Here is a 19963-nt window from a genome sequence, read left to right as displayed (position 1 = left end):
AGTTTGTACAACTAATTCTCATATGCCACTCTATAGCTTATGTGCCCCCATATAGCCAATTAGTTCAATATAGTTTCATATGCCCCATCTAGTGTGTGCTGGCATATAAGACTCGTAGCTCAATGGGTTTGATGTATCAAGCAGTGAAACGAATGGAGAGGTGGACCAGTGGGCAAGTTGCCCATAGCAACCAATCAGCATCAAGGTGACAATTATCAGGTGTAAAATGATCGGTAGAAGCTGATTAGTTGCTATGGACATCTCCGCTTTTTTCATTGCTTGATACATTAACCCCAATGTTGCTTGACCCTCACGCATGCCCAGAGTACTTCTCCATCCACTGCGCAGGTGGTTCTTTGGGTGCAGCAGGGGTAGGTCATTGTCTCTCTTCATCCCTGACTGTCGCCCTATTCGACTGTAGATATAGATGTGTGGAGCGCTGTCCAAAAAACAGATGTCAATGAAAATATGTGAAAAGTTTTTACTTTTATAATCTGAACACATAAGAACGGAATGCCAGCTGTCGGGATGCCTCCTGTCAAAATACCGACAGCGGCATCCCGATGGTTGGAATCCCGACAGGGGTATTTCGACGCCTATCTTAAGTCCTGAGTCGGACTTTCTGGGTTTTAGACAGGCGGCATGCCGTCCGCTGGTCTGAAAATTACATCCCTATAAGAACTGCATATAAAACATACACATAAAATCTCAAAAAAAAATGACGGAGGAATGCATTGTTACTAATTCACTTTCAGTCCCTTTATGTAACAGAACTCTGTTTATGGGGAATCCATATCCCATGATCCCAGACCACGTGTCACACAGTGGATGCCTGTGGTTTGGCAGGGCAGTCACTCTTAAAACCCATTGGGGTAAATTCATTTGGCCTTGATGGGCCACCAAGCATTGCTGTGATGCTCGGCTATGCACCTATTTGGCTTATATGGCAGCCTCCGCATCGCTCATTCTTGTGCACCTCTGTGGGTTTTAGGCAAAATTGGCGATATAAGGGTTTGCGCGATGTGCCGTTCCGGAACGCGATATATGGCACATTACATGTACTGCAATGGAATCTGCCCCATTGTTCCATATCTTCTACTCATGACATCTAATAAGACCGAAACAGTAGCAGACATTTGGTCTCTGTTCAACTACCTCACACTGATCCTACTTACTACATCGAGCTGTAAAGAGTCGCTGCCTAGCTGCAAATATAGACATGTGTAGCCCAAGTGTTTGAGTTAATCTTAAATAAGAATTACAGGTTCCAAACTTAGATGCTAAGGTTGGCTGGTCCATGTGGTCCCTTTTTAAAAAAGAAATAATCCGCTCTCTGGCACTGACCGACAGCGCTGAAGCTATAACCACTTATTAACGTGTAACTTGTAATAGTAATAATGTAGATCTTGTCCTTTTATTTACCTGACCTACAGGCCACATAAATATTACCGTTTACAACCCACTGGCATGGGACGTTACCACATATGTCACCGTGGCTCTGAACGTCTCCGTCAGTGCTGTGTATGATGAGCACGGTCAGCTTGTGCCGGCCCAGGTATGTCTCCTCTTTATTCTTCATGTTTCTGTGTCTACTTCTATGTCTCTTCTTCTGTCTGGTAAGTTGCACTGTTCACTTAGTTGAAAAAAAAAAAAAAAAACCTAATCCTGACCCTGCTTTCCCGGAGGGGCAGCTAATACATACGCCCATGACATTGTGTTGACTGGGCCACGTCATTGATGCGTAGAACAGCAAATCTTGCAATGGAGGTGAAGGTTTTGTAAATGTGACCAACCATGTCAGTCCGTTCATTGGAGCCAACGATCACCATGTTATGCGTTTGTTGCACATGAACTGCCAATGTTAAGGCAATGGGGAAATATCCCCAGTTTTGAAGAAAACGTGATTCTAATGCATTCAGACTACTTTCTCAGTGTTGTACAATAATTGGTTGGCTCCATTCTCATTTCTCCTGAAGTTTCTCTCCAGTCAACAAAGTGGCTGTGGTAGTGTGCTCTTTAGGGTTAAAGTGTAAATGGATTTCTATGCACAGCTTGCACTGATCATAATAAGCCACTTCCTGACCGCCCACTGACTTTCTACATCCTCACAGCGGCTCTATTGCTCCGAGACCATTTTAAATAGTAGAAGGGCTGTTCTCACTGGCGGTCTATGGGGTAAATGTAAAAGCCTGCGCATTCCATTTACCCTTCTGTAAAGGGACAGTCATTTAAAAGGCAAAACTAACTTGGTTTTGCCTTTTACATGATTGCCCCTTTAAAACATCAGGCAGACTCGCCCCGACCTTGCCGATGTCTGCACCATGCAGGCTAATCAATATACCCCTATGAGTCCATGGTGCAGGCTAGTAAAATGTATTTTGGTCCTGCCCTCACGATCGCTTGAACAGAATGCTTTATTTCTTTCATAATGCAGAGTGGCCTGAGCACTGCTACATACAGTGTTGTGCAGTTGGTAGGCAACCAGTGACCTCAATATGACATCACAGGGATTCCTTAAATAGTGCATGGAGGATCCAGACTGGATTTCTGCTAACACTCTTATGGCCTGATTCAGAGTAGATCGCTAATAATGCCATCGCAGCTGCAAATTTGTACACCGCTGCTATGCATTGTATGTATTGAGACGCCCACCTGCAGCATTGCAGATCTAAGCATCTGTGTAAAATGTTGCAGCATCTGTATTACAAGTATGCAGCATCATTTTTTGATCATTCGATTGTTGCAATTCTGATTAAAGGCCGGTACACACTAGACGATGTCTAGTGTGTTCCGACCTCGTTAGTGACGAGATCCGCCGGGGTGCCGGCATACACACTTGCCGATGCCAGCAGTGATGAAGGCAGCATGGCCTTTGCTAATGATTTCGTCTGTCGGACCTGCATGCAGGTCCGACGGGCGATGTAGTTGAAATGACCGGGAGCGCGCATTGTCGGCGACATTGCGGGTACATACTGGCTGATGCACCTGATATGTCGCTCCGATCCGCTTGATAGGACACTATATATATATATATATATATATATATATATATATATATATATAATGTATATATATCTTAGTGTGTACCAGGCTTATGTCTTTGTTCCCACAGAATGGGCGTCGGAATTGAGCTGCCAGAGCCATATTCCTTGCGCATAAATAGTCACTGCGAGCGAGTACGGTAATGGTCCTTGACGAATGTGCACGGCGACTTAGACGCATACGCTGTTTACTAATAATCGCTCAGTCCCAGAAACATCGGAATGGTGTACATCTCTGAATTAGGCCCTTAGATAATACAAGAACTAAACGTTAAATTATTATTATCCTTTATTTATATGGCGCCACAAAGGTTCCGCAGCGCCTTACACAGTACATAAATGAGCACACAAGAAAAACAGTTAATAGTAATACAAAACAATGCAGGACAAGGACAAGGTTATAAACTCAGCTGCAAAACACAAGCAGCAGGACATGAGCAACCAGGTGGTAGGTGCCATTGTAGGGAGTTAGGAGTAAATTATACTATAAGTAGGGGGAGGAGAAGCACGTGAGGATGAGGGCCCTGCTCGTGAGAGCTTACATTCTAAAGGGGAAGGGCAGACAGACAGGGGCGACACAGAGGGGTAGATAGTGAAGAAGGAGCATGGAGCAGTGGGTTAGGATATGTGCTGCGGAATGTGTGTGTATAAGACGACCTGATGTTATGTAAAAATTAAGTCCTTCATACATCTATCTCTATGATAGAAAATAGATTGTTTGTGTTATTTACATGAGAGATGTACAAAGTAAAGTAGAAGCACTTTAATTTGTGTGTTACATTTTAGCATCTATATACAGCCTGACAAGAAATGCAGCTATTATGGGACTGTCCCGCCATCCTAATACAGTAGTGACTACTTTCGTTCCAGCTGCTGGGTGCTATGCCATGCTCCTGTGAGTGGGTGCATCTCACATGCTAGACCCACTCACAAATGGGTGCAGCCATACATGATGTGGTCCCACAGGATGTTGCAGTACCCGGGCCCAGAATTTCTCTTGGCAGCCCTGGAGGTGACAGACAGAACGAGGAGGGAATGGGGCTTAGTAGTGGGGTAACAAGACCATGGAGGGAGGTGGTTGAGAGTGGAGGTATAGGAGAGGTGGGGGAAAGAAGCAGAGGGTTGGAAGCAGACTGATGAGAGAAAAAAAGGAAGAACAGCAAGTGGAGGAAACAGGAGGGGGAAGAGAGGGATGGATAAAGTAGAGGATTATGTGGACATAGAATATGGGGGTTGTGTGAAGTAAGGTGTTTGTGTGGAGGGGAGATCCATCAGATGCTACGCTCATTCTAAAGGATGTCCATATTTAGAAATAAATAAATAAAAATGTATGTATAAAAAATGTTTGAAATAAATAAGTAATGCAAATTCAATAAAGAAAATAAATGTTGATTAATAATGAACCAAATAATGTTGTCAGCCCTTGTATGAAGTGCACTGTAGAGCTAATGCAGAGTAGTAAGCACATCATTTGCGGAGCGTATTTCACGCATACTCGCGTGGCACATGCTCTGTAACCACATGTACACAGCTACAAGATATGATGCAGAGTCGTACACATTTCAGTTGCATCTCCATTTGCTACTGAGGAGGTATAACTGGCCTATCACATTCTGACCAAGGCACCGCTCACTTAGGGTGTGCTGACGCAGCTGCAGGCTGTACAGAGACTTTCCAGGCCTACAATTTGAACCAAGTGTAGGCTGGGTCAAGTACGAGCTGCTGATGATGATGACAATGACTATGAAACCAAGCATACGTATAGGGGCGGTAAATATGCGCATCTCGGTCTGTACACACACAGTTTACTTGCAGTCAGCACTACATTAGACCCTTAGGAGCTGCATCTGAGTCGGACGTACATCCATGTGTCTGCATGTGGAAGGCTGTCCCGTCCGCTGTATTTCTGTCTGCAGCCGCCAATGGCATCATTGGTACCTGGACATGCCCCCCTTCCATGCTTAGTGCAAAAGATCCGTCTGACACAGGCGGCCCATCACTGATCACACGCTACTGAAGTCATCTTACAAGCTCACAATGCTCCCACTAGATGGAGCCGTTCCGTGCGTCCACATGATCACCACCTAGTTACTGCCAAGAGTCTCCCATTTCACGGAAGGGGTGTTCAATGAATCTGTCCTCACATGCGATCTCCGTCCATGTGCGTATGCGCGTCACCTATTTCTATCTAGGGCGCATGCTCTATATGCTGAAATCCGCAAGATGCATCTGCAAACTCGCTTGCATCTGTCTCCGAATCAGGCCTGTAGGAGGAGACGTATCAAATCTTGGAGGGAGGTAAAGTACCAGCCAATCAAAAATGACAGCTAGGAGCTGATTGGTTTTGTACTTTATTTCCATCCACTTCATCTCTCTCCAAGCTTTGCTAAATCTCCCCCATAGTGTGCTATCATCAGGAAAACCAGATGATGACATTTCCGGCTACTTTTTGAGGTAGACCAATTTGCCTTAACTAGGAGAGGAATTATGGGAAAAACGATTGCTTTTCCTTTTCAATCCCGAATCCTCTCGGCGGCATTATCTCGTGTACCTGTTGCTCAGTGTTGAGCATTGATTGAGGAATTTTCCTTATTTATTTATAAGTTGCTCATTATCCAACTTTTACCGTTTTACTTATTTTTTTTCCACTGGACTTCATAATGTATTACAGATTCAGAACTCCACGGAGCCCGGCCATGCTTTTGATCTGTATGTGCTTGTTGTCCTGCATGGTGGTAGCTATAGGAGATACTCGTTAGAGATGGACAATGCACGACCTGGAAAGAAGGCAATGGCGGAGGGAATACCGCTGAAGTTTGACAGACAACCCTCAAGCAGCTCACAAAATAGCAAACCGAGGTTGACGCCAGTGATGAACGACTGCTACACCCTGTGGATTGACCAGAGCACAAACTTACTCCATAGCATAACAGACAGGTGAGATGTATTAGAACTGTAATAGTCCTTCCCTCACTTCAATGCCTTAGTGGTATTTTTACACCATCGCTAAAGCTGTATAAGCTTTAGTTTGTGTCATACAGGAAGCAGTGCAGAATTTGATGGTGTTAAACCTCCTATTTTGTTTAATACCTATAAGCACAGCATACAGTAGTTACTTATGTACATGTGGTGGTAAGTGCACATTCGAGAGAGAATTACCTTTCTGCCTAATATGTGCAATGCCTCTTACAAGTCACTGCATTGATCATTCCCCCTCCTAAATATGGCCACGTCACGGTCCACATTTGCCACTGACGGCTCTATATTAACTCCGTGTCTGTGTGTTATGTTTTGCCCTTTGACTTTTTCAAATGTCTAGATCTGGGCTGCTCACTGCGCTTATAATGCACTGAGATCTATAAGCCTCACTGTGTCTCCTTGTTGACTGTAAATGATCATTTAAAAAAAAAAAAAAAAAAAATTTAATATGATGCCACAAGGTGTCCGAAGTGCTGTACAGGGATTGACCATACAATTGTACATTAATATAGGATAGCTATAAACAGAATGATACAACCAAGCCCAGCATTCAGTATTCAGGGATCAGACGCGCTGGTGGAAGGTGGGAAATGGGAAGAGAGGCACCCTGATGACAGGAGGAGGGAAGGCGGCCCTGCCCATGAGGGCTTACAGTGTGCGAGGGAGGTTTGTAACCATTAGGGTGAGCTGGGGCAGAGAGTAGGTGAGAGAGGAAGAGTAATGAGCAGGGCTGATAAGCTTTTATGAAGAGGTGAGTTTTAAGGGATCGTATAGAAGTGTGGATACTGGAAGAGAGTGTGATAGGGTGAGGTAGTGAGTACCAGAGCAGGGGGCTGCACACACTACACATCTATACTTCCTCTATTTCAGAAATGATAAAAGTTTCAGCTTCATTTTTTTTTTTTATTATGCATTTGACCGGATGGCTGTAGACGTGTATATATGACCACTAAAGGCTACAAAAGCACAAATAAACTGAACCACACCACTTCCTTGCAGTATACCATCAGCTCATTTACAGGGTTCTGATCTGATTGCGGATGTGAACAGACGCTAGGCCTGGTAGCAGAATTAGGCAAATAAAAGCTACAGCCCAACAGCCATCTGTACACAAAGTGGGAGGTGACTTGGTATAGGACATTTTTACTCATTTGGTTCCATTTTCAGATATATTATAAAGATGGGGATTTAAGGCTTCAAATATACACAAATTTTAACAGTTGTTATTCTTCATTGGCCGTTGTCATGTGTGTCTCATTCTTCATTGGCCGTTGTCATGTGTGTCTCATTCTTCATTGGCCGTTGTCATGTGTGTCTCATTCTTCATTGGCCGTTGTCATGTGTGTCTCATTTGCAGAGAGAGAAATTACACGGTCCAAGCTACCCAGGAATTCCTGGAATACCATGCTAACGGAGACACTGGTGCCGGGCCCATATCTGACAACTACATGTTCACTGCAAGTGGATCTGCTGTTCCAGCTGCCCAGGCTGTAGGACTGGAGATTGTGACAGGGAAGCTAGTGACGGAAGTCAGACAGTATTTTTACAGGTAACGTTGTAGGTCCATGACCATAATTAGGCCCACTAGACCCAAAACAGGCCATTTTCAGATCAGAGCCATAAAGGCCCATTACAGAGAGCTCTTCCCACATCACCAGCACAATGTCCTTATGGGTTCTCATACTGCACATAAAGCAGGGTCAGTGTTTGCAATAGGAGCAGCCAGGGCCTTTTTAAAATTTGGTTCCCAGATAGTGATACAGATCTATGCAAACACAAAAAAGGAAGAACAGTTGTCTACACATGATGTCGTTGTTGTTTGTTTATTATTATTATTATTATTATTAATTTGCTTTTATTTAGCACCAACATACTACACATCATTGTGCAGTGTATGATCACATTAGTCTCTGTGCCATCAGAGCTCGCTATATAATTTCCCTAGTACATGTCAAGCATGAAGCATAAAGTTGCACTTTAATGTAAAAGCTCCACATTAATGGTATTCCCTTTTATACTTTCATTTAAAGGGGTCAATCCAATTAGATGCTAGTTGCTATTTTCTCTTTGAATTTGCACAGCGAATTCATTTTGCAATCCAATTAGCAACTCGCACTGAACCAGTCAGACTGAATTCGCATTTTTCCATTAACACCTCCCTGAGGGTGAGAGATGGAAAGGAAAATCTTTATTTTAATGTTAATATGTTGGGATACTGTGCTGAACCCCTTGGACACACCCCTAATAACTAATTAGGCAATTGGAAGTTTCCAATTAACTTAATTAGTCCAATAATTACATGTTATTTTTTGGGGTAAAAAAAAAATTGTTTTCAAATTTACCACAAAATCAACTTTTTTGTTAGTTTAGGCACCCCGAATTTTATTACAATATTTTTTTAATTGCAAATTTAATTACAATATTTTTTTACTTGCAAATTTAATTACAATATTTTTTTAATTGCAAAATAATTTGTTTTTTTTTATCATTTCTTTTTTTTTTTTTTTTTAAGGTGCCCTCAAAGTACCCCAAAATCACTTTTTTTCCTACTTTTTTTTGCATTTTTCGTTTCATTCATTTGAGACTAAACGGAAAAGTTAGTTTTTTTATAATTTTTTTTTTCCATTTAAATCAGCCATTTGAGACCATTTAAAAACCTACAGTACCTTCCTAATGCTCACAAATAGCCTTCTGTATGGTCCTGCTAACAAAATTATCCATTTTGGGGGGTCCAGGATGGTCTCCCTAATTTTTCATGCACTTCTCTCACATCGCATTTGGCAGTCAATTTGCACCTCTCTGCTGCGAGTACCACGAATAGGCATTTTTTATTGGATTGGAGATTTCTCGGGAGTGCGCTTCGATGCCAAGTGTGCGAGTTTCAAAAAACAAACTCTCTACTCGCAATTCGCACCTAAGTGGATTGACCCCTAAAATCCTTTCTCTCTGGCTCTTTAGTGAATGCAGTCAGTAACACCACCTGCACTAGCTTATAGAATATAACAGGGGCTTAATCAGAGTTGGATGCATTTTACATCCAAAGAGCAGATGTAATATGGGATGAAAAAAAAAAAGTTTGTATGCGGAGCTGCATTAACCTTTGCACTATAGACGATGAGTGGGGCTCGTCTTCCCCATATACATAAAAACAGCATTTGAGGAGACACACTTGTCATCCGCTGCAAAACCAAAATATTTACCTTGCCACAACAGTAATCTGTAGGGGTGGATGGGCTGCACACTTCTATAATGCAGGGGATGGGGGTACTGGAGTTCCCTTACCTTCCTCATCATATAAGTGGTGGCGTTAACTCGGAGGCATCCGTTTTTGCAAGAGGAGAGCCCCATCTTTCAAATAATTTGGCCCTTTAATAGTCTGGTGATCATCTGCACTATGGGAAAATTACGTTTTCCGTAGATGGGAGGGTCACTAAATATGTCCACTGTATCTGCCCTATACTGTAAGCTACGGATTCTTTCAAATGATGTGCCCCCTTAGTAGTGTAGTGTTTTGTCTGGTTGCATGTGATCATCAGACATATTACACCCAACCCATAACAAATGTATAGTAATTGTCATTTTCAAGTGCAGATATTAGTACGAAAACCTATGTGTAGAATCTGTAATTTCTTGGTGTTTATGGAAAAAATAAAAATAAGTCCTACAAAGTTTTTTTTACTTTTAGTTAATTTTCTTGTAGTTTCAGTAAACAAATTGCCGTTTTGGGTAGATTTTATTTGCAGCACATGAAGGTATAGGTAAATGAAGGGTATTATAAAGGTATCATTTTTATGGGTACCTAATGCAAAAAAATTATATTGATGATAGAATACAACTAGCGCAGTAATTAAAATATTAGTAGAATTAATTTGGGGCAGAAATCCAAAAAATAAATAAACATAAAAAGGTTAAACAGTATATAGCAAACAATGGTGAAATTGAACATAAAATGAATACATACATGGCAGTCCCCAGCAGTCAGTACACAGCAGCAGCAGCTAAGGTATTCTGTCTGAGAGCTGCGAAATAAAACCTCATCAGATACTGTTAGATTATGATATTTCCATTACACATTCAGGGCTGGAACACACGGGGTGGTCAACGCTTGTTTTTAATGCTTTAATACTGAGGGGGGAGATGTATCAAACATCGGAGAGAATTAAAGTGCTAACCAATCTGCTTCTAACTGCCATTATACAGGCTATGGGGGAGATTTATCAAAGCTTGGAGAGCGATAAAAGGGGTCTATGTACAGTATTAAGCTTTGGAAAGAGATAAAAGTAGATGGAGATAAAGTACAAACCAATCAGCTCCTAACTACCATTTTACAGGCTGTGTTTGAAAAATTGGTTGGTACTTTATCTCTATCCACTTTATCTCTCTCCAAGGCTTAATACATAGACCCCAAGTACCAACAATCAGCTTCTAATTGTCACTTTACAGGTTCTGTTTGAAAAATGCCAGGAGCTGATTGGTTGATATTTTATCTCCCTCCAATGGTTGATACACTGCCCCCTGATAGTCCAAATAATAATGTACTGTAGGCCAATGGGGACACACAGTTTCTAGCAAGCGCTGAATTGGCTGTGTGTCCATTCCAGCATTGCCTGCAGAAATAACCTCTGTATAGTATAATGGAGTTGTAGTATTCAAGTGCTCATTGAGTATATATAGTGCACTGTGTTACAGGGAGCATACCACAACATGGTCTGACACATTGTTGAAAGTGAGAACAAAGTACAGGGCATAACCACACTTTTAACAGGTGTTTTTCTATACCGTTCGATATGAGCCCTAAACATTACACATTACAGTAACTGCAGCACTGTCTTTTCAGTACTTTCTCCAGAAGGATGAATGTATTGTGCTGTATGATTGTGTGAGAAGTGGCTGCACTGACCCAACTACAGGGAGACTTCTGGGTAAGCAGTTACACATGCAGAGCTTTCAGTTCTATACATTTACATGGTGTGTCTTTTATGCTTGGATTGCTGCCACATTTGGCAAATAGATCTATAATTCCCTGTCACAAATAATAGCGGTGTAGGGTGTGCAGCACTTTTTACGTTGGGTTACTTCTTACTCCCAGGCTTATTGGATTTGTAAAGCACTGTGCAGAGCGTGTTCTATCATTCTGATTTCAGAGATGCCAGCGAGCAGAGCCACCTCTATGCGATGCTCTCCAGACTCTACCACGCTCCCGAAGGCTATGACCAGACGCTGCTGTGCCGGCACGTAGAGCAGCAGTATAGAGTTGGGCCTTTGGAGCTTAATCGGGAAGCAGTAGTCAGAACGCGAACCGACCTGCACACTGACAAGAGGATATACACGGATAACAATGCATACCAGATGCAAATTAGAGGATTTAAAGACTATGACAGCAACAAAGTGGCCAGGGTAAGGTGGGAGATAAATTGGGCACTTATTATAATGCGATCTGCTCAGAAAGATGGAGGTTACATTCACTTTATGCCAAGCACGGCCCCACTGCACCCACAGCTATAACATATAAATGTGCAGCAGTATATATATATATATATATATATATATATATCTCTGAGAACTGCACTCTCATTGTGTAATCCAACTTCCTGCTCCGCTTTTGCCATGGTAACACACACACACACACACACCCCCGAGAGGCCCCTACGTGCTACTTAAATTGTACGGTATCATGTCACTGGCTTGTACTCTGATATTGAGAGTGTTTCTCCTTCATCCACTAGAGGAAACTGGAGATCAAGACAGTGGGGTATAGACGGTGGTAGAGCAGAGCCTGGCACTTTAAATAATTTCGAAGTGTGACTGGCTCCTCCCCCTCTATGCCCCATCAGCCCCAGTTTTTAGAATGTGCCCGAGAGAGCCGGTAGCACATTAGGCTGTCTCCAGCCTTTTTCATAGTTTTTTATCTTTTGGTTTTATAATCAAGCATTGAGGACAGGCAGATTGCTTGCTGTGGCAGTCTGCCTGCTATGGGGGAGCTGCCGGGAAGGGCACCGCCACGGCTACTGCAGCCTGTGTCCGGTGACCCTGAAGAGGGGGCACCAGCAGATGGAGTCATCGGACCCTGCGAGGACCTGCCACTGCTGACAGCGGCCTGTGTCTGGGTTCCTCGCCGCCCCCTCAGCCCAGCATCCCGGCCGCAGCAGCCCGTAAGTATATCCCACCACTCCTGACTAGCTGGAGTGGTGGGCCAAAATGCTCGGCTCAAGACAGCGCGCGCTGCGCGACTGCTACATAGCCTCCTTCCCCCTGCAAGTAAACCTGGCAGTGTCGGAGCTGCTGATGAGACCCGGATCTGCACTCAGCAGTCAGCGACCGGGTCTCTGGCTTAGCCACTATTCCCCCTCCTATTTAATTGAGGGGATGGATAAAGCAAGAGGCCCCTCTACGTTGGTGACAGCGCGGTGCTAGCCGCAGCTGTCACTGAAGATGCCTGCTCCTCACTCCTCTATGCAAGGAGGGAGACTGCCGCGTCCCACTACTCCCATAACGGGAGTCTGCATTTACAGCCCTGCTATTATAGCCCTGCATAACGGGGCTGGGGCGGGGCTTAAGGAGCCGCTCAGCGCGGCTCTTCGTTGCCGCGCTGGCGCTTGTATGAAAGCACCGGCGCTGGCTTATTCTCATAGCCGCTGGAGAGCGTGGTACAGCGCTTTCAGCTGTTGGTTGCTGCGCCGGTGCTGTGCTTGTTTGAAGAAGCACCGACGCTGGCTCTCCCAGCGCTATGCCTGCCTAGGATAGCGCTAGTAGTGCAGAGTGCCCGTTAGCGAGACGGGGGTGATTTACTGCCATTAATGTGGCGTTGGGGGCGGGGCTTAGCGGCAAAACGCTGGGCTCAAGGACAGCGCGTGGAGCTAATGAGCACAGCTGCGCCTTTGTACGGGCTCCCCCCTCAGTACTTTGTACTGCAGCAAGTAAGCGCCTCACTGTGACGCTCTGGAACATCCTGCCTGAGCAATGCCAGCAGTTCCAACACAGGTGGGCAAGCGCTGACACCTCCCCCGCTCGGGAGAGAGGCTAGAAGACGGGACCCGCTGCAGCTGAAACCGGCTGGGTCCGGGTCTCCTGCCCCTTCCCCACTATGTGCTGTATGACAGCTCAACGGCATGGCTGTTAGTATGCGGACAACGGTGAAGTCTCCGTTGCACCGCGCACCCTCCCGCCCTATATGCTGCGTTGTCACTTACAGGGAAGTGCGGGCACTGTTGCAGTACTTGTACAGGGAGGAGGCTTTCCGGAAATACTCTGCGGTTGGCGCGCACTCCACGCGCTGCAAACATGTGCCTGCCTTTTCAGTATGCAGGCTAGGCATAATGCAGCACTGCCTTAGCTATTAGCAGCTCTCCTCATCTACTAAAAATGCTGATTTAGCCCCCCTCACTTGTGTAGGATCCATGATCGCTCCTCCCGTGTTATCGGCGCCGGCCACAATTCAACTACTCCGCTTTTATGCGGTTCTACTGCGGGGGCAAGTAGCGCTGTGTTGATTGGAGTAGATCAGTTGCACACACAGCGTGGTAATTCAGGAATGCATACGGTCCAGCGACTACAACAGCGATGGGCAGCAGTATCTACCTGCACACAAGCAGTATAGCTCAGTGCACTACCTGCAGCAGGGAGTGCTTTAGCGCTGGTCTCCTACAAGACCCCTCCGTTGTTGGGAGTGCTTCAGCAATTAGGGGATGTCTGTCACTACGACGGGAGTATAGTGACAGACAGTGTAATGGTTAGTGTTACTGTGTGGAGTTTGCAAGCGCCGGGCGTTACCCCCTGTCAGGCTTCCCCTTTGGTTCAATAACAAAGGACGCCTGGCTTAACCTAATTGCTGACATATAAGATATATAGTATGTATAGTACTTGTAATAGTCATTGTTCTGGTGCTGGGGCCAAAACATGGTTATAGTTTACCCTTAACCAGGGTTAGCACATTATTGCGGCCCAGGCTTATGCCTCACATTGGCTCGCCTTAAAAAGGGGCAGTACTCTTCCCATGCAGCCTACGGCCACACCACCCTGAACACGCTCTATCTCGTCTGATCTTGGAAGCTAAGCAGGGTCAGCCTGGTTAGTACTTGGATGGGAGACCGCCTGGGAATACCAGGTGCTGTAGGCTTATATAGGTGCCAGCACATATATTATAGGCTGGTTTTAAAACCTTAAAGTTCTGTATAGTGCTAGCTACTGTGAATAGCTAGTTGTTAGCAGAATGGGAACTAGTCTAAACCCCTGTTGCAGGGGCTGACGGGACACAGTGCCGCCTTTGCAGCGCAGGGTATTACCCACTGTCAGGCTTCCCCTTGGCTCTATACCAAAGGGCGCCTAGCTTAATCTAATGGCCTGATATCATAGCCTGTGAAGGTTACCCCATGGTGTACTAGCTACTGAGATCGTCTCTTTGATTCCCCCTTCGAAAAACGGGTTAATCTGGAGCTAAAATAGCTCACCTGAACATATAAGGCGAGTACACCAGTAACAGAAGTCCCAGGATCGACACCAGTCTGGGACAGCACGCTGCTAGCCCCTATGCCGTAACAGAATGACGGCCACACGCGACACATGAGCAGTCTCCCGCGTGGAGGTAAGCCACATGTATGTATATATAATATATTGTATTTTATACCAGCCCTGCTTTAGAATATATACATGCTGGAGTGAATTTGTCCTTCCATGGCGTTAATTATGCTCATGTTCTATTTTAAATATTATCGTCACCTGCTAAACTTGTATGTAGGTCAGGGCCAAATTTCCCACTAGGCAGCCTAGGCGCTCGCCTAGGGCCCGGCGGGACCCAAGGGGCCCGTGAACGGGCCCCTTTGCCCCAAGAAATCCGGCCGATCAAAGCGCTCCCAGAGGAGCACTTTGCAAGTACCGCGTGACGTCATGATGTCACGCGGTCCCACCTCCTCTCCCAGATAGTCCAGCGCTGCTGTCGGCAGTGCACTGCACAGTACTCTCTCGGAGAGTGACTGTGTGTGTGCCTGCGCATTATAGAAGGGTCTTTGACGTCACCTGGACCGCTTCCGCGGCCCGCCGACCAGTCCCAGCTTCCCAGGCTACCTCCGGCTGCGGCCTGCCCCAGCAGGATGTTTGGCCACACTGACAGGCCCTCCGCCCACCAGCAGCATCAATCAGCGGCAGCACCCAGCAAGGTGGCAATTCGGAGTGACAGGCAAGGAGGATCTCAGACAGGGAACTACTACATAGAGCAGCCAGGCAGGTAGGGAATTCTCCAGTATGCAATGAGCTGCAAATAACTAAAAACTGTGCAAATATCACAGGAGGTGTCACTAGGGCAAGATACACATATTCATATCATATACACACTATACATATATATATTTATAGTGTGTATATGATATGTGTATCTTGCCCTAGCGACACCCACTGTGATATACAGTATGCAGTCTTTATAATGTCACCAGATTATATATATTTCTACTTCAGGGTCCATAGGGGTCCACAGGGTGACCTTGGGGTATAGCTGGATCCTGGATCCTCGGGCACCACGGAGTTAAAGCTTTTAGCTGCTCCCAGGATGCACTTGGGTCCAACCTCCCCTATACCCCGCCCCCGAGCCACAGGCACCTCAGTTTAAGATGGTGCCCGGCCGGAGTCGGGTCACCCTGCGGGGGGGGGGTCTGCAGGAGCAGCCCCCTAAAGCTTTTTTAACTTAGTTAAATTTATTTATTTTTTGACTACAGTTTTTTCTTTTTCTCCAGAGCGGCAGCGATGGGCTGTCTGTACAGACGCCCACGCTGCCGCTCCTTCTCCCTGCTGGCGCCGCGACGCCAGCACTGAACTGGGGATCGCGGCGGGGGAAGCCAGAGTCTGTACTAGCCGGACTCTGGTTTCCCCCGGGACTGCTGCCGGAAGACGCCGGGGAGATCAGGTAAGCCGCGCACCGCTGATTAGCGGCGGTGCGCGGGTAATGCCTTTCATATGCAGTCCCATGCCCCCGGTCTAGGGGACAGACCGGGGGCGCTAGCGGTGGCGGCGGGCCCCCCCTCCATCGGAGGCATACCCCGCCAGACCACTAGACCACCAGGGTAATTAAGCGGCAAGCGGGATGCCGCAACCTTGGGGGTTAAATATGCTAGCCAGGGGAGGAAGCCTTCCCTGTCAGCGGCTCCTCCCCTCAGCTCAGCGCGCCTTTCAGCTCGGAGTCTGGCGTCGCTGAGCTGCAGCTACTCGGGCCACTCCTCCTCTGAGGTCTCCAGCGGCCATTTTCTTACTGGCAGCGTGGATACTCTCAGGGAGCACGCGGACCGGTCCCCCTGTGTACCTCTCCCCCGACAAGGACAGTGTACACAGCGCTATAGCCCTCCCAGACACTGAATCTGGGAGGTTGATTGTAGTGGAAAGGTGCAGTGAGTATATCTTCCTGCATGGTATGTGACTTTTGCTAGTGCTGCCTGTCTGTGTCTTTTTTCTACTTACTGTCAGCCTGTACCTATCCCTTTCCTTCTCCTACAAGCCCTACAGGTGTGCGGGGGAAGGGTGTTTCTACTGACCTCACCTATATAGATCACGTATTTGTGAGGTCCGTCACATACAGTTGTGTGCTACACGGTGCCATATTGTGGGCTGTTGTTCAGCACACTGGTGAGTGCGCACGTTTTCTTCCTAAGTCATGTCTGAGGAGGAGATTGAGCACTCCGGGGCTCCAGCATTGTTCTCCTGCAGGCGCTGTTCTGCAGGAGTGGATAGGGAGGATTTGTCACAGGACGGCCTGTGCGGACGGTGCCAGGCGGTCCCTGGTACGTCTAAACCTCCCATTTCGCAGGAGCCACCATGGGCGATGTTTTCCCAGGTGCTGGTGTCCATCGCGGACCGTCTGTCGGTCCCGACTGCCGCCCCTACTAGGGCGTTGCCCCAGCCTGCCATCCCCCATTCCCCGGGTGTCCCACAATTATTGCAGACTCCCCCGGCGTCTCAGCCTGTTGGTCCCTATGCGGGGTTGCCAATGTATATTCAGTCCACCCCTGTGGCACAGCCGGCTGTGGTGCCGTTTCAGGCTCCTGTGACAGCTCCTCCACCCTGGGTGGATGCGCTTTCCCACACTGTCCAAGATTTGGCGGCAGCATCTTCGGCTTTTCAGTCGATGTTGCGCAGTGACGTGCCCTCCAGGGCGTCTAAACGCTCAGTCATGGCACAGGCTGCGCATCTTTCGGATTCTGAGGGGTTCTCGGATGATGGTGAGGTACAGGATGACTCAGCCTCAGATGCCTCAGTCCAGGAGGTAGACACTAAGTCTTCCATCAATGTGCGGGCTCTGGTTAAGGCGGTGCGGGCTATTCTTCTGATTGAGGATGAGGCACCCGCTCCCAAGTCAAGGTATCCTAGTTTTAAAAAAGCTAAGGTTACTTCTACAGCGTTCCCCTTGTCTGATCAGTTGACTGATCACATGGCGGTGGCCTGGCAGACGCCCAGTAAGCGTTTCCTGCCACAGAAACGCTTGGCGTCCAATTATCCATTCCCGGAAGCGCATTGTAAGAAATGGGAAACTCCGCCTGCAGTCGATTCCCATGTAACACGCCTCATCAGGAGTGCTACTTTGCCATTGCCGTCTATATCCTCGCTGAAGGATCCTACGGACAGGCAGGTGGAGACTTGTCTAAAGTCTATTTATTCTCTCTCAGGGGCTGTAGCCCGGCCGTCCATGGCCATCTCCTGGGTGGCCAAGGCCATTGAGGGGTGGGCCAACGCCTTGGAGGACACGTTTACGGATGAATCTCCGGACGTCCAGAGGGCGTTGTTAGGACAGATGAGAGATGCCGCCTCCTACGTTGGAGAAGCATCTTTGGATGCTAGACTGTTGACCTCTAGGGTTTCGGCGGCAGCAGTGTCTGCTCGTAGATCCTTGTGGTTGCGGTCTTGGAGAGCAGACGCGGATTCAAAGAAAGGCTTGGAGGCCTTACCTTTTAATGGGGAATTACTATTTGGTCCGGACCTGGACAAAATAGTAGATACCCTGGCAAAATCCAAGTCAGCCTTCCTCCCTTCAGCTACTACACCTGCTAAGGTCCGGAGCTCGGCGTTTCGTTCCTTTCGGGTTCAGGGCAAGGCAAAGGGTCAGTCCTTCCCGAGGCAGTCCGCACCCAAGACCGCCTCAAAGCCAAAGAAGCAAGCCTGGAGTGCTAGGCGCCCTTCTTCCAAGCCAGAAGATAAGCCTTCTGCGTGATGGGACGGGCCTCCCTCTGGGGGACCCCAGAGTGGGAGGCCGACTTCTTCAATTCGCCCAGTGCTGGCACAATACCACCACGGATGCCTGGGTGCGAGAAGTGGTCTCCCAGGGGTACGCCCTGTCTTTTCGGCACAGGCCGCCTTGCCAGTTTTTTTGCACAAGTCCTTCTCAGGACAAAACCAAGGCCTTGCAGGTTCAGGAAGCCATAGAGGCCTTGCTGACGGCGGGGGTCATTATACCCGTACCACAGTCTCAACGTGGGATGGGGTATTACTCTACGCTGTTTCTGGTGCAGAAACCCAATGGCTCTCATCGCCCCATCCTCAATTTGAAGTCCCTGAACAGGTTTCTCAGGGTTCCCAAATTCAGGATGGAAACTTTGCGTTCCATCATACTGGCGATGGAACCGGGGGATTATATGGTCTCCCTGGATATCCAGGACGCCTACCTCCATGTGCCTATAGCAACATCGCACCAACGGTTTCTGCGGTTTGCTATTCTCCACAACCACTACCAATTCAGGGCTCTACCCTTTGGTCTCTCCACGGCACCAAGGGTATTTACCAAGGTGATGGCGGTCATGGCGGCTCACCTTCGGAGCCAGGGGATACGGTTGCTACCGTATCTAGACGACCTCCTCTTGCTGGCAAGCTCCCCGGAGGTACTGATCCAGCATCTCCACCTGACGGTCGCTTGTCTACAGGCGCACGGCTGGTTGATCAACTGGAAGAAATCCTCCCTCATCCCATCACAACGGATGGTTCATTTGGGGGCCCTGCTGGACTCTCGTCAGCAACGGATTTTTCTGACTCCAGAGAAGGTCTCCTCCTTACAGCTGCGGATTCACAGTTGTCTGAGCAGTGGCAGAGTGTCGGTGCACTCAGCGATGAGAGTTTTGGGGTCCATGGTGTTGGCATTCGACATGGTGGAGTTTGCCCAGTTCCATTCCAGGCCCCTGCAGGGGCTGATTCTTTCAGAATGGAACGGATTGCCACACAGGATCCGCTCTCAGATGCTGGTGTTGTCCTCGGAGGTGCGTCTGTCCCTAGCCTGGTGGCTGCAGACAGCGCATCTCCTGGAGGGGCGCCCCTTTTGGATCCCGGAATGGGTTCTGCTCACGACAGATGCCAGTCTCCGGGGTTGGGGGGCGGTGACAGGCTCCTTGTCACTTCAGGGTCGTTGGTTGGCGGAGGAAGCGATTCTTCCCATCAACATCCTGGAACTGCGGGCAGTATACAGAGCCCTGCAGTCGTCCGGCTCTTCACGGAAGGGCCGTTCAGGTGCAGTCAGACAACGCCACCACGGTGGCGTACATCAATCACCAGGGAGGGACTCGCAGTCGAGCTGCGATGTCGGAGGTGTCCCGCGTCCTGGCTTGGGCGGAGCGCTATCTTCCAGCTCTCTCGGCAGTTTTCATCCCAGGAGTCCACAATTGGGAGGCATACTTCCTCAGCCGTTACGATGTGCATCCCGGGGAATGGTCGCTTCATCCAGAGGTATTCCAACTACTCGTGGACAAGTGGGGGCTGCCAGAGCTGGACCTGATGGCGTCCCGTTACAATCACAAGCTGCCTGTGTACGGGTCAAGGACAAGGGACGCAGGCGCAAGTCTGATAGACGCGCTGTCGGTGAAATGGCTGTTTCAACTGGCTTACTTGTTCCCTCCGATATCTCTGCTGCCTCGGGTCCTGCGCAAGTTCAAACAGGACGGAGGCACACTGATCCTGGTGGCCCCAGCGTGGCCCAGAAGGCCGTG

At 47.7% G+C, this 19963-nt stretch overlaps 1 protein-coding gene and 1 pseudogene across 1 annotated transcript in view; both read left to right on the top strand.

Moving 5' to 3' along the window:
• MAN2B2 (mannosidase alpha class 2B member 2) overlaps nt 1–19963 on the top strand; it is a 57388-nt gene that overhangs the window by 16421 nt on the left and 21004 nt on the right. The window contains exons 10-13 of the mRNA XM_088463564.1: nt 1434–1555; nt 5713–5978; nt 7378–7569; nt 11165–11417. Of these exons, the coding sequence (XP_088319690.1) occupies nt 1434–1555; nt 5713–5978; nt 7378–7569; nt 11165–11417 (833 nt within the window). The remainder of the gene's footprint in view (nt 1–1433; nt 1556–5712; nt 5979–7377; nt 7570–11164; nt 11418–19963) is intronic.
• Nucleotides 14019–14136, top strand: LOC148442711 (5S ribosomal RNA; annotated as a pseudogene).

The sequence above is a fragment of the Taudactylus pleione genome, unplaced genomic scaffold (assembly GCF_031769625.1).
Source record: "Taudactylus pleione unplaced genomic scaffold, aTauple2 ptg001408l, whole genome shotgun sequence".
Lineage (NCBI taxonomy): Eukaryota > Metazoa > Chordata > Amphibia > Anura > Myobatrachidae > Taudactylus > Taudactylus pleione.
This window is presented reverse-complemented; position numbering and strand designations above follow the sequence as displayed.